The sequence below is a fragment of the Crocodylus siamensis genome, chromosome 1 (genome assembly GCF_052110815.1).
Source record: "Crocodylus siamensis isolate JL-2025a chromosome 1, ASM5211081v1, whole genome shotgun sequence".
In the NCBI taxonomy this organism is placed as follows: Eukaryota; Metazoa; Chordata; order Crocodylia; family Crocodylidae; genus Crocodylus; species Crocodylus siamensis.
In genome coordinates this window covers 315,967,636-315,982,037 of record NC_143395.1, presented here as the reverse complement: position 1 = coordinate 315,982,037, position 14,402 = coordinate 315,967,636, and the positions used below count along the sequence as shown (strand labels likewise).

At 41.6% G+C, this 14,402-nt stretch overlaps 1 protein-coding gene across 1 annotated transcript in view; it reads left to right on the top strand.

Moving 5' to 3' along the window:
- Positions 1-14,402, top strand: part of ITGBL1 (integrin subunit beta like 1) — a 301,175-nt gene that overhangs the window by 160,792 nt on the left and 125,981 nt on the right. The window contains exons 5-6 of the mRNA XM_090022601.1: positions 9,630-9,770; positions 12,343-12,483. Of these exons, the coding sequence (XP_089878727.1) occupies positions 9,630-9,770; positions 12,343-12,483 (282 nt within the window). The remainder of the gene's footprint in view (positions 1-9,629; positions 9,771-12,342; positions 12,484-14,402) is intronic.

The window sequence follows — 14,402 nt, the reverse complement described above, 5'->3', positions numbered from 1 at the left end:
TAGTACGCCAGTACAATGGCTTTTATATAAATTTTATTATTTGGAATTGTAAAACTGACTTCTTTGTATTCATGCGTTGGAAAACAAAGAGATAAACTAGCAAATAGCTGCTTGTGGTAAGTGGAAACGTCATATCAACATAAAGGTTGAACATAAGCCTGGAGAAGAGCAATTCTGAGGCACTTTCTTTTCCTAGAAGAGATGCAGTAACCAAGAAGCAGAGCACTCCAGGCAGTGAAGCATATCTAAATGTTCATATGTGTGCATACTGGGAGAAAGAGAAAGATACTAAGGGCCTGGAGAGATGATATTTTCATACTGTAGTAATCAGCATTGTATAAAGAAGAAGATAGATGACAAACTCCTAAACAATGGTAATGTTTCCCCACTGTGTTTAAAAACTGCCACTGAAAGAATTAGACCTAAAACACTACTAATGCAAGTTACACTGGTCTTGATTTAGTCTATCTGCAGCAGCTATTTGGTACAAATTAAAAGGCTATTATCTGCCACCCAACTCCTAAGATGTGCGTTACTGGATGTAGCTATTCCAGGGTAGCTCTATGGTTCAGTACAGGTGTCCAGAAAGCCTGAGGCACAAGTGATTCAAGTTACTCACTTTACTTTAAGTGCTCCAGGTTAGATGGGTAGCTAACAGAAGCATGTTCGCCTTTTGGTGGTGAATGGGAGGGGAGGTGGGCTCCTGAACAGCCACCCAGGGATCCCAAGTGGGTGCAACTCCAGAGAGCAGGACCAAGCTGCCAGGTATAGTCAAGCATCCCTTTCCTGTTTGGGCTGTGCTGTCTCAGCTCTGTGAGAGCCCAGGGGTGGGGCTGGCTGGGCACTTGGCTGGAGCAGCTGAGCACAGGCTGGCTGCTAGCACACTTCCCTGCCAGGGAGAAGTTAGCAAGCAACCACGAATATGCCAGGATGCCAGAAGACAGTGATCTAACTTGAGTCAGTAGGGGATCTGGTATAGAAGTTTGATAGACGGGTCTAACCTAAATGGATTAAGCCTGATACCACATTGATCCAGGTCTATCTTAGATTAGGGCACACCATTTTTTAACCAGTTTATGTATGCTGAACTTATGTTTTGTTACTGGTATAGACTAGTTTCAGATCACTTTTACTGGTATAAGTGTAACACTTGTACCTAATCTATATGTCCAGTCCCGATCCTAGTGTAATTTACATCACTATACAAAACTGATGTTAATTACATGAAAGGATGTGATCATCTCTTTAGGGCTAGAGGGGGAAATTCAACAAAGAGAAGTAGGGAACAAAAATTTTTGGGAGAAGTGAGATGGAAAGGAGTAGCCAAAAATAGGTTTGGCAAGTCAGAATGCAATGCACAGGAAAAGGAAAGTGTGTTAGTTAATGGAGACATTGTGCACTAATGCAAGAAGCCTGTGGGATAAACAGAAAGACTTGGAGATCCTAGTATATTCAGGGAAGTAGGATGCAACTGGGATAAGTGAGAGTTGGTGGAACAGTTCACATGAATGGAATACCATCATAGACTGGTATAAGTTATTCAGGAAGAATAGGCAGGGGGGAAAAAGTAGCTTATGTTTCTCTGAGATGAAGTACAAAGCAGAAGGTAGGCATTTTGAAAGTCTCTGGGTCAAGGTCAGAGGCTTGCCATTCTCCCCTCCTTAAGGCTTCTTTTAAACTAACCAAAGATTCCAAATTGTAGGATCTGGTCTTCATGGTGGTCTTCAATTACTGTGACATATTTTTGCTTGTACAGCAACATATGTTGGGAGGGTAACACAACATTTCTAGATTGTGTTGGGGATAACTTTTTAGATCAGGTGGTGGAGAAGCCAAATAGTATTGTTCTTCTTGTTTTGCTGCTCTCAAACATAAAGGAATGTGAAGGTGGAAGGCAGTTTTGTATGACAGGGACCATGACATGATAGAGTTCAGGATTCTAAAGGGAGGAAAGAAGCAGAGCAGCAGAATAAATACAATGGATTTCAGAAAAACAGACTTCAACAAACTCAAGGAAACATCCATGGGGAGACAAGTCTGAGGGGAGGAGAAGTCCAGGGGAGCTGGCTGTACTTTCAGGAGGCCTTATCTATGGTGCAGGAGCAAGCTACCCTGATTTGAAGAAACAGGAAGAGCAAGAGGAGGTTGGCCTAGCTAAACAGCAAATTCTTCAGTGAATTGAAACTCAAAAAGGAATCCTACAAGTAAAAACCTGGCCGTATTACTATGGAAGAGTACAAGAGTATCACATGGGCATGCAGGGAGAGAATCAGGAGGGCCAAGGCATGATTTGAGATGCAACAACCAGGAGTCAAAAAAGACAATAAAAAAGGGAATCTACAAGTAAGTCAGAAGTAAGAGGAAGACTAAAGAATATGTAGGCCCCTTACTGAATACAGAGGGCAATCAAGTAAGTGATGATGGGCAGTAGTGGTGAATGGTACAGGAGCAGCAGCAAAAGGTTTACTGTTGTGAGAAGAGAAGGTGTCACCTTTTTGCCACTGATCTGTGTATTGAATGACCATTTAAATACTGATTTCTGGCATTAGAAAAGCAGTTGACATCTTCTGGCAGCAGTGAACCTCTAGCCACTGCTCCTGTGCTGTGCATCACTGCCTCTGCTCTTCCCTGCTGCCAGAGCTGGAGTAGAAGTGTAGTAGGAGTATTGCCATCAGAGGATGGATTTAGACTGTTTTCAGTGGTGACAGATTATGGAACAAGGAGCAATGGTCTCAAGTTGCAGCAAGGGAGATTTAGGTTGTATATTAGGAAAAACTCTATAATTAGGAAGGTGATGAAGCCCTGGAACAAGTTACCTGGAGAGGTGGTCAAATCTTCAGCCTTAGAGGTTTTTAAATGCCTGGCTTGAGAAAGCCCTTGCTGGAATGATCTACTTGGAGATGGTCCTGCTTTGAGCAGGGGGTTAGACTAGATGACCTCCTGAGGTCCCTTCCAACCCTAATTTTCTGTGATCTAGGGAACTGATTATTCATCTCTATTTGACACTGGTGGGACAACTGGTAAGTACTGTGTCTAGTTTTGGGCCCCCCCCTGTAGAAAGGGTGTGGACAAATTGGAGAGTCTAGCAGAGGATAACGAAAATGGTTAGGGGGCTGGGCAACATTTCTTCTGAGAAGAGGCTGAGGGCTTAGTCTGGAGAAGAGTAGATGGGGAATGGGGCAGGGATTTAATAAGTCTTCAACAACCTAAAAGGGTGGTTCCAAAGATTTAGACTGTTCTCAGCGGTGTCAGAAAACCTAAAAAAGGAGCAATTGTCTCAAGCTGCAGCAAGGGAAGATGGCGATAGATGCTAGGAAAAACTTTCTCATGAGGAGCGGAGTAAAGCACTGGAACAGGCTACCCAGAATGGTTGTGGAATCTCCATCCTTAGAGGTTTTTAATACCCAGGTAGACAAAGCTTTGACTGGCATGATCTAGCTGGGGATCTTTGAGGAGGGGATTGGATTAGGGGACCTCCTGAGATCCTTTCCAAACCTAGTTTTCTTCAATGCTATGAAATTGGAAAGAGTCCAGCAGAGAAAAACAAAAATGATGAGATGCCTGGGAAACATGACTGAAAGATAGGGTGAGAGAGCTAGGGTTATTTATTCTGGGTAAGAGAAAACTAAAGGGGGATATGACAATGCACTTCATATATCAGAAGGCCTGTAATAAAGAGGATGGAGATAGACTATTCTCTGAAGCCATGGAGGACAGAAGGGGCAATAGTATTAAATTGCAAGAAGGGAAATTTAGATTGGATAGTGGGAAAACTCTCTCATGATAAGTATGGTTAAGCATTGGAACAGGATATGCTGAGAGGTTATAATTTCATAGTTAGTTTCATAGTTGGTAGGATCAGGAGGGACCTGAGCAGATCATCGAGTCTGACCCCCTGCCATGGGCAGGAAAGAGTACTGGGGTCAAATAACCCCAGCGAGGTGTTCATCAAGCCTCCTCTTAAAGACCCCCAGGGTAGGAGCCAGCACCACTTCTCTTGGAAGTTGGTTCCAGAGAATCTTCTTTCTTGGAGGTTTTTATTAATAGATTCATAGATTGTTAGGGGCTGGAAGGGACCTTGCAGATCATCGGGCCCAGCCCTCCCGCTCTAGGCAGGAAGACAGCTGGGGTTAGGTGACCCCAGCAAGGTGACTTTCAAGAGGAAACTGGACAGCCTCTAGGGTAGGACTGCACCACCTCTGGAGGGAATTTATTCCAGTCTGGACACTTTGACTGTGAAGGAGTTTTTCCTGGTATTAAGCTTGAAGCAGCCTTCCAAGAGTTTGTGTCCATTGGTCCCGGTATTCCCTGGGTGTGCCCTAGTGAACAGTTGTTCACCATGCACTCCTCTGATATAGCGGTAAGCCGCTATCAAGGCCCCTCTCAACCTCCTCTTCTTTAGGCTAAAGAGGCCCAAGTTCCTCAGCCTTTCCTCGTATGGCTTGCCTTGCAAGTCCCTGATCATACGGGTTGCTCTTTTCTGGACCATCTCGAGTTTTTCCGTGTCTTTACTGAAGTCTGGGTTAAGAACAGGTTAGACAGACACTCAATTTGAATGGTTTAGTCAGGGATGATCCTTGAGCACAGGACTGGGACTAAATGATATCCTGAGGTGCCTTCCCACCCCTACTATTCTATGGTATAGTCAGAAGGAACGAGGGAACAAAAATGCTTGGAAAGGACTCTCACAAGGTATTCCCGAGACAGGAAAGAGAAGAGGAAATAAACAGAACACACTACGCAACAAAGAATATTGAGCAAAGCAAAGTTAAATTACATTTTTATAAAATAGGAATTTGTATAGTCACTTACAAATAATCAATTGACCCAACAGTTATGTTCCTTTAAATAGTGATCAGTGTTTTTTTGACTGTTGATACACTTCCTTCATCTAAGAAGTGCTGCAAATATTTTTTGAACTCTGGGGAGAGGAGAGTATAGTTGCATGTGTATGTGCGCCATAGAGAACTGAATTTACTCCTCCCCAGTCTGCTTAATACTTATATATCATGTCAGTATGTTTGTATGTGTTGCTGTATTGATATACTGAGGGAACAAAACACTTTCTGTTGGTTTAATTTCCCTCATGTGTCCACAGGCAAGAAAGGAACTTGTGGCCTCTATTAAATGATGATAGCAATAGCAAAAAGTTATAACCCAGGATTATATACCAGTTTATCACACAACTGAAATAATGATCTAGAAATGTTTCAATCATATGTCAATGATTTAATTTGTATTTTATTTTTTACATGAAATGGTCCATACTATATCAAATTTGATAGACTTAATATTCTACTAACCTTCCATAAATTCTCTTATGGTGATTTTTTCCATTTCCCTTATCTTTGTTATTTCTGATGGTAAACCTTTTTTCTAGCTTTCAATTCCTGCTTGTTTCATTTGCTGATGACTTATTCCAGTAGGGAACCAAATTAAGCCCTCTAGTAATCAAAGTTTATGATCCTGAAACAATTGATACTGATCTACTGGTGTAAAAGTGGATAAACATGCTATTGACCCATGTCTCCAGTGTTTGTTTTTTCCTAATTCATCACTTGTGGAAATTTTTTTATATAAATGCTTTCTAAACTGTGCTTCACTGATCATAGAAAATTAGGGTTGGAAAGGACCTCAGGAGGTCATGTAGTTCAACCCCTTGCTCAAAGGAGAATAATCTCCAACTAGATCATCCCAGCCGAAGTTTTGTGTAGCCGAGTCTTGAAGACCTCCAAGAATGGAGATTTCACCACCTCTCTGGGTAATCTGTTCCAGTGTTTTACTACCCTCCTAGTGAGAAAATTCTTCCTAGTATCTAACCTAAAGTTCCCTTGCTGCAGCTTGAGACCATTGTTTCTTGTTCTGTCATCTGCCACCACTGAGAACAGTCTAGTTCCATCCTCTTTTGAACCCCCTTCAGGTAGTTGAAGGCTGCTATTAAGTCTCCTCTCAGTCTCCTTTTCTCTAGACTAAATAAGCCCAGTCCCCACAGTGATGACACTGTACACCCTCCTTCAATTAAAAGTTTGATGATAAGATAAAGATGACTTTCTAAAAACTTTGAAGGTCAATACTTGTCCTCTGGTCCAAAACGTTTGGAAACTTCTGCATTTTAGTAGATGTCAGACGCCTAAAACATATTAATTTTAGGTGGTTCCTGGAACTCTTAACCCCTGGGTTGTCCACACATTAACCCCTGAAACTAGTTTTAAGCACACTTTAGGCAGCTTGAAGTTATGCCACTCCAGGGCAGATTTATCTCTGATCCATGTTATCCAGCTTGTGTTCCATCAATGGGTGGCCACTCCCCACAGATGAGCAGCCCAAGCTGCAGTCTTCCAGCATCCCAGGAATGGCACCAACCCACGTTCCCTCCCACCCCCAGGGGTGACCTTCCCACTCCCAGGGGTGCAACCCCATGGAAACAGCCTTCAGAGCACATGCTAGCCAGCCAGATAAAGAAGGCACCGATGAGTCCAGGACTGAGGTTTAGAGTAGGGTCATGGTGGGAGAACAAGGCAGGGGGCTGGATCAGGTCTCCATGAACTGGGCTTCCTTCCTAGGGTAGGGGCAGTAACTCCCTCAAAAGCACATTCCCTCACCACTCCCACCTCCCAGCCGCAACTGGGAAGTACAGCCAGCACCCTCCCACACCCTAATCCCAAATTCCAATTTATTACAACATAAGACCTTCTTTCATTTACTTCCCCTTTTTAATTCTTTTTTCCCCTTTTTATTTTATCCTTCAGTGGCTGACTTCTTTCATTTCACCACTCTTCCCTCACCCTCATTTCCTTTTCACCTCCCCTTTCATTACCTACCCTGATTCTATTAACTCTGCTTCATGTTACTCCCCCCAGCCAATCTCTCACACACCTGCTAGAGCAGGGCCAGGACCCTGTCCTGGCTCACCAGCCTGGTAGTGGCGACTCACAGCTATAGCTTCTAGTCAGACTCCTGCTCACAAGTTCTCCAGTGGCAAGTCCTCAGCTGTGCAGGTCAGGGAAATTCAGAGAAGGTTTTTAGTCTTAAGGTATGATTGCTCCAAACTCAAACTTGTACTTCCTTCTCTGCCTCCACAGTGAGTTCCCTGCTGTGGTGGTGGCAGTGGTGCTGCTGCTGCTGCTGCTGCTTCCAGCTCAGAGCTCCTGCATGTTTTCACAGACCCTGAGAAGATACCGTGTCCCAGTGTTGCAGCCACTAGCCTGGTAGTTCTCTCTTTCTCAGCTCTCAGGTCTCTCTCCCTAGTTCCTCTTCCTGGGAGCCTTTTAACTTCCATTTGTGCCAGCAAATTATTCTTACCAGCTCACTCCGTCCTCCTGGCCAGACCTGCAACCAGGTCTCACTGGCCACAGCTGGGCTGTAGCCCCTCAACGCCTGCAGACTGCTACAGCCTCGTGTGCAACCTGCTACCAGACACTACAAGCCACCAGTCTGCCACACTCTCGTACTTCTGTAGACCATCTAACCTTTTCTCCTCTGCTGCCAGCTGCATTTGGAGTGATGTATTGCTGCCTTCTTCCCATGCTTCTCTTCCTTCAATAATGGGTCCAGACTGGCTCAAAGGCTGTTCACGTATTGTTTCATTGTTAAGGCCAGTATCACTGCTAAGAAACAAGATCCATACTGAAACCACTGCAGAGAACACACTCCTTCTCTTTGTGTGCAGAAGTCTAGCAATTAGGCAGCATAGAGATAACTTAAGGGGTCATGAGCATGTGACCCAATGCCACTCTCAGGCTCTGCATCTTCAGAGGGTGTAAGAGCTACATCATCTGGGTCATGAGGCTGGAATTTGGTGGCAGCAGTGTTAATTGCTGTGGTGCCTGCTGTGGCTGCCACTGCTCCTCCACTCCCAAATTTCTGGCCCCATAGCCCCCCCTGTGGTCTAGATGATGTGACTCTGCTCTTTTGATTTGACTTGCAAGGCTTCCCACATATCTGGGAATTTAAAGACAAGACAAGCAGTGGCAGAAATGATTGCCAACGATCTGGGAGCCATGGCAATTAATATTTACACCACTCACCATACAACCAGAATTCCAGACTGATGGAAATATAGGTGGGATTCAGCCTATGAGCTGTATCTTGGTCACCTGTAGTCTAAGTCATCTATTCAGCCTAATTGCTGGGTTTAAATTCACTTAGAAAGAAAAAAGTGGATTAAGTGTGTTTCTTGGTAATGGCCCCAAGCTCAGCAGGGAGAGAGAATAGGCATAGTCAGTAGTGAAAGACTACTTCTTGTAGGTTGCCAAAGGTAGGCATAAAGGACTACATGGCTGGTTCAAGCTGTACCCGTTCAGTGACAGATGCATACATTTTTTCTTTTCCTCCCTGTGAAGGATTGTATTTACAGGCAGGTCTCTCATGGGGAGGGGACTTACATTACTTTAATTAGCTTTAAATGAAATAGGATTAATGACAGATGAGACTTTTTGTTTGCACATGTACAGTTTGGCAATCAAGAGCAATGAGTTGGGATTAAATGCTAGAAAAGCATATAAGAACATAATAAGGTATTGATAGTACATGTTTTAAACTACTTGGCAGGATCTTTTCATTTATCACGTATGGCTTAGATTTCCAATGCTGTGTCTCAAGTCATTCTTCTGCTGCCAACTTTATGATCCAGTTGGATGGGTTTTTTATTGGTTGATTCATTGGTTTTCTCTTTTTAACAGTCTATTAACATCTTTATTTGAGTTTAGACCCACACATTTTATATTCAGTTTCTGTGAATATATTGTCTCTTTTTAATAGGGACAGTGTTTTTAATTAGTCCTTGATTCTGTATTTGGTTTCCTGAGACCATTGTCCCTACCTCTCAAAGTAGGGGTAGAAGAGCCTCAGAAGGTCAGTTAGTCCCCCTGCTCAAGGCAGGATCGTTTGTGACTAAAATATCCCAGTCAAGAGTTTGTCTGAAAGCCTCTGAGGATGGAGATTTCACAGTTTCTCTAGGAAGCCTATTCCGATATTTGACCACCCTCACAATCAGAAAGTTCTTCTTAACCTCCAACCTAAATTTTCATTGCTTCAGCTTTAGGTCATTGCTTCTAGTCCTATACCCCAAGGTCATAGAGAAAAGACGATCATGGATCACTGTCTGTAACATGCAACCCCAGCATCCATTTCAAGACAATAGATTATATAATTTAATTCAGACCTTTTTGGGGTATGCATGAATGTATCTGAGGAAAGAGGTCAGTGATAGTCCTGGAAGTTGAAATTACATAGTGGACATGCTTAGGAGCCCTACTTAGGGTTTTTAAAGTTGCTTGCAACTTTCACATTTGAAATGTACTAAATTTACCTAGAAATATTTTAAAAAATAAGTTTTTGCACATGAAAGGAATGCATCTAAATATGATTAATTGATTGATTAGTACATTACAGATTTATAATTCAATTAAGCTTCTTCCTTAAAGTAGGATTATGGCAATATATTAATTACAAAATAATTACCTTTGTATTAATTTTATTTTATTCAGAAATACTTTATTTTTAGAACTGCTCTAATTGTGAGCATAACTCTGAAAGCTTTGTAAGAAAAATAGTTCAAATGACTAGATTGTTAATGGTCTTTTAAAATTTGTCCTTTTCTCACCATATAAAATTTGTTTTGGGTTAAGGCCATGGAAAGTGTTACTGTGGAAACTGTTACTGTGAGGCTGGTTGGCATGGAGATAAATGTGAATTCCAGTGTGACATCACCCCCTGGGAGATCAAGAGAAGATGCACATCTCCAGATGGCAAAATCTGCAGCAATAGAGGTGTGTCATTGATATATTCTCATGTATATCTTCTGCACATATTTCACATTGCAGATATTCTGAATTAGGACAAAGGTAATCTTTTTCAATAACAGTTTTTGGTTTTTCTCTTTTTATTCAGTTCTGACCCTGATTTCTCAAAGTTTGTATACAAATAGAATATACACAAATGCATGTGTGTAACTAAAGGTTTGTGTACATGTGGATTTGAAAATTTGTGTGTGTGAAATCAACCAAAGAGTAAAAAACCCTTCTTATCGCTTAGTTGCATAGTGAGGCTGTAGAGGATGGGATATTGGCAGGTCAGCCATGTTAGGTTACCTCTCTAGCTTAGATAAATATTAGGAAATCTTCACCATAGCTTTTTGTAGATTGATGTAGAGGTGTCCAACAGGGCTGGTTTGGGATTGACACACAAGGTGGATTCTGAATGTTCTGAACTGAATAATGGACAAGAATGAGCAGCAGTCATTATTTCAGTACATACTTTACAATAGCAACTAGTTATATACTGCTCATAGGGTTGTCAGGTTAGATTTTTTTTTACTTGACATAGTTCTCTGCAAAGCCCAATGGCTTGAATTTCCTCCATAACTTCAATTTAATTTTGTCAATTTGGGAAGAATTAATAACAAAAACAAGATTTGTCTTCACCAGCTGCCATACTTGGCTTCACTGAAAAAATAGTTAAAATAGAAAATATTATTTCTTGGCTGTCATCCAGAACTATTGCAGTAGAGCAAAAGTACAAGTCTCATAGATACCTCTCTTAAATACATCTCTTCTGACAAAACTTGCTATAGTGTGAGCATCTAATTATCCTGAGAGCATTTAGAAAACTGTCTCATCTTAATTACGGGGAAATTGAAAGGTTGGCTCAAATACAAAAATAACTTAGGCTTATTTAATTTTTGGACTTTAACAGTAAAACAGGTTCTGTGATACTGGAAACAATAAATATAGAAATGCTGTGTGTCAAGTTAGCTGCTTTTTCTTGCATGATAATAGTTGACTCTTACCAAAGGGAATTTTAAGAAGTTTTACTTGGAGAGCATATTATTTGGACTAGAACAGAATAAATGACATTAAATGAGTAGAATTTGTGCTATGAATGGGTACACATTTCTGTAAGATGTACAAAAATATATGGTATGTATATGACAAAATTCTTTCCAAATACTAATTATGGAAGGATTTTTTTCACATATTTATGATTTCTGTCCTGAAATCCTTCTGTTGCTTGACTTTATAAAGTTATTTTTCAGCTCTGTATTTCCACTTAGATTATTCATAGTTAGTTGATCAGCATTTTAGGGGGTTGTATAGAGCGGCTGATTACAAAGTCACTGTCACAGTTGCTCTTTAGAAATGACCTTTTCTTTACTTAAGTTTTCCATTATAGTAATTTAAGTGTCTTCACAGAATTAACTGTAAAAGTGTGTATAATATGTTTTTATCCATCCCACATTTCTTCATATGCTGTTCTAGAGGGTACAGGTGGCTCCAGGCAAGTGTATCTTTTGCTTTGTGGGCAGTTACAGACCACTGAAGCTCATGCATATGCTAACTATTCCTCATTCAGAATCACTGGAAGAAGAAATTAAAGCTTTTTCACTGAGTAAGAGAAAATGGAAACTACTGTCCAGTGACTCGTCCAGACCTCAGGCAAAGCCTGACAGAGACTAACTATAACATATAGCCCAGCAAGAGGCTTCTCTGGGGAATGATTGCCTTTACAGGAACTGGGGCATTGTTTTGTTTGTATGTATCTGTAGGGCAGAAGCAGAAAGCAGCAGACAGTGAGAAAGGCAGTGTAAGTATGACTTAGAGGAAACCAGATGAGAGAATTTTGTAGGGCACAGGACAGGTTAGAAAGCAGCCTTGGATTTATGAACAAGGAAAGTGCCATTGGTTTGTTCCTACTATAGGTGCCAACTTTTATTTTTGCCAGGGCGGGGCAGGGAGCTAAGATGATGGACACGTGGAAAGTTTTACACATTTCAGATGAGGGGGGCCAGGGCCCTGGGGCCCCCCATGTACTCAGAACCTCCTGTTCCTACTATGTCCAGGGAAACAGGAATTAATATATTTTCTTTCCAAATAACACAACTGAACCAAAAATACCTAACTTGTATAATCTAATTCTTCCTCCTAATGGAAGTGACTCTGCAAGGTCTTGAATATCAACTAATTGCTGAAGTCACCCAGTAACAATATCGTTTTCAGGTAGGTTACTGATTTTTACCCAGAGATCTCACAGCCCTGGTACTGGAAAAGAATTTGGGGTTTTCTGCTGGTTTTTATTCAATTATTTTGGCATCTTGTATGTCCTGCATGCCTCTGTTGTTGAGTACAAAAGGGACTACACAGAAAGAGAGTGATACCACTTGCACCTTTTGCATCTAATTCACTGATGAAAGAAATCACCTTAACCACATTATAAAGGTTGGAAATTATGGGAGACCCTTAACTAATACACACTTGAAAATGGCATCTCAAACCTTTTGTAAAGGCAAAATAACAACAAGCTTAAACTCCTCTAGGCTCATTTCTGTTCTATTCTGTTTCTTAGGCACATGTGTATGTGGTGAATGCACATGCCATGACGTTGACCCAACTGGTGACTGGGGAGATATTCATGGAGATACCTGTGAGTGTGATGAAAGGAACTGCAAAGCTGTCTATGACAGATATTCTGATGACTTCTGTTCAGGTGAGGCATATATTGAGCTGGACATTGTAGGGTTGTATTTAATTATGTGACAGAAAATGTCCAAATAGCTTATTCTGGCTCCAAATTGAATTTTGAATTGCTCAGTTAAAAAACAATTTGCTTGGGGTCAGACTCAATGGTTTCTATTGGAAATTAGTAGATTTTTTTTCAATTTTATATATATATATATAATTGACAATTGTTTGTTTTATAAATATTTCATGAAACACAGCCATTTCCTAATAACATTAAGTCCCATGTATCATAAAATGAAAAAATAATAAAATGATTGAGGTTCCTAACTGTTAGGCATACTTCAGGACAGAAATTTGTCCTTGTTGGTTCATTACTAGATGTTGCAGAGAAGGGGAAGGGGAAATCAAATTTGAAACTAAAAAAAACCCAGCCCTGATATATTAATAGAAGATGATTGGTTAAAAATGAAAAGGAACTTGGTTTATGTTTCATAAATTTAGTGAATAGGTATTTCTGTTAAATGTCCCTTATGTCACTGCATGTTGCACCCAAGGGACACGTCTAGACAAGCCTGCACTTGCCTTTTGCTGCATGTCAAAGCAGTTTGAGATGTGACAAGAGGCATGCTGGAAACAAAAAACTGTTCCCCACACCAAATATTTGCAGCATGGGCTAAAAATTTGATACCTGGATATCCAGGTATCAAAACACTCCCCCAGTTAAAGCAGGGCAGGGCATGGTCCAGGACCATACCCTGAAGCAACCGGAAGCTCGGATTCTCCGAAGAGATGCTCTGGTAGCCAGCCAGAGTGCCAGACTCTATGCCTGCTCGTTGCCCCGATGCGGCAGCATGTTGCCTGTCCATTCAAGGCAAACAGCAATGTAGGCTGCTGCAACCTGGACCTGGGCTCCGTTCCAGGTAAGTAGGGGCTGTGAAGATGTGGGGGACCATGTGGGGGGAAGCTTGGGAGGGGTGGGTCCCCTGCCTGCATCCCACAGGGCCCACCATTCCCCTGTACAGCCCCAGCCCCCCTGCATGGTCCATATGCTCCCCCCCGCACACAGCTCACGGCTCACCTGCAGCAGCAGCGGCCCTTGGGGCACTTGGGGCAGATCCAGGAGGAGCTGGGCAGGGTTATTTTGCCCCAAGTGGCACAACTTGCCCCACATCAAAGTACATGTCTGGGCATGTGCGCTGAGGCAAAAATCCCTGGCTCGAATTTGTGCTGCTCCTATTTGAGCTGCTGAAAGTGCACCTGCCTGCATGTCTGGATGTGACCAAGATGTTCAAGAAGCCACCCAAGAAAGCAAGGCAAAATGAGGAGCTCTTTTGCTATTTAATCAGATCATTAAAATAAAATGAAAACTGTTAGCGAACTTCTCAGGTGCACACCCTATATTTCAGGCATAAGGGTGTTTCAAAGCCTCATTTTGAGGCTTGTTGAGGAAAAAAACATTAATGTTTATAACATTTTCAGCAGCTACTGGCAACCTCATGTTTCTTGCTTGATAGAAGATGGATACCTGTGCCTTCCAATGAGATTTCGTGTGCAACTCTAGGCAAGACTCTGCCCCAAGCTATCATTAAGTAGCTTGAAATTATTATTGAACATGAGGAGGACTTTGATCAATATGCAGCATGGGTTTGTGCACCAGGGGACTTTGCAAGAGCAATTGAAGGCTGTTTCAAAGGGACCTGATGTATTACAGGCTGTTGACACAAATATTACAATGTCCCGTGAATATCTGACCTGACCTAATTAACACCAATAAAATAAGAATCCCACAAGGACAAAATCATTTTTAAAATATTGGAAAAATATGGATTTCTTCTGTTACTTTGATAGCATAATTTTTACTAAATGCAAAGGTCACAGGAAGAGCATAAAATACAAGGAAAATCCTGAGCAATGGCAATATTTTACTAATAGTACATGTGAAGA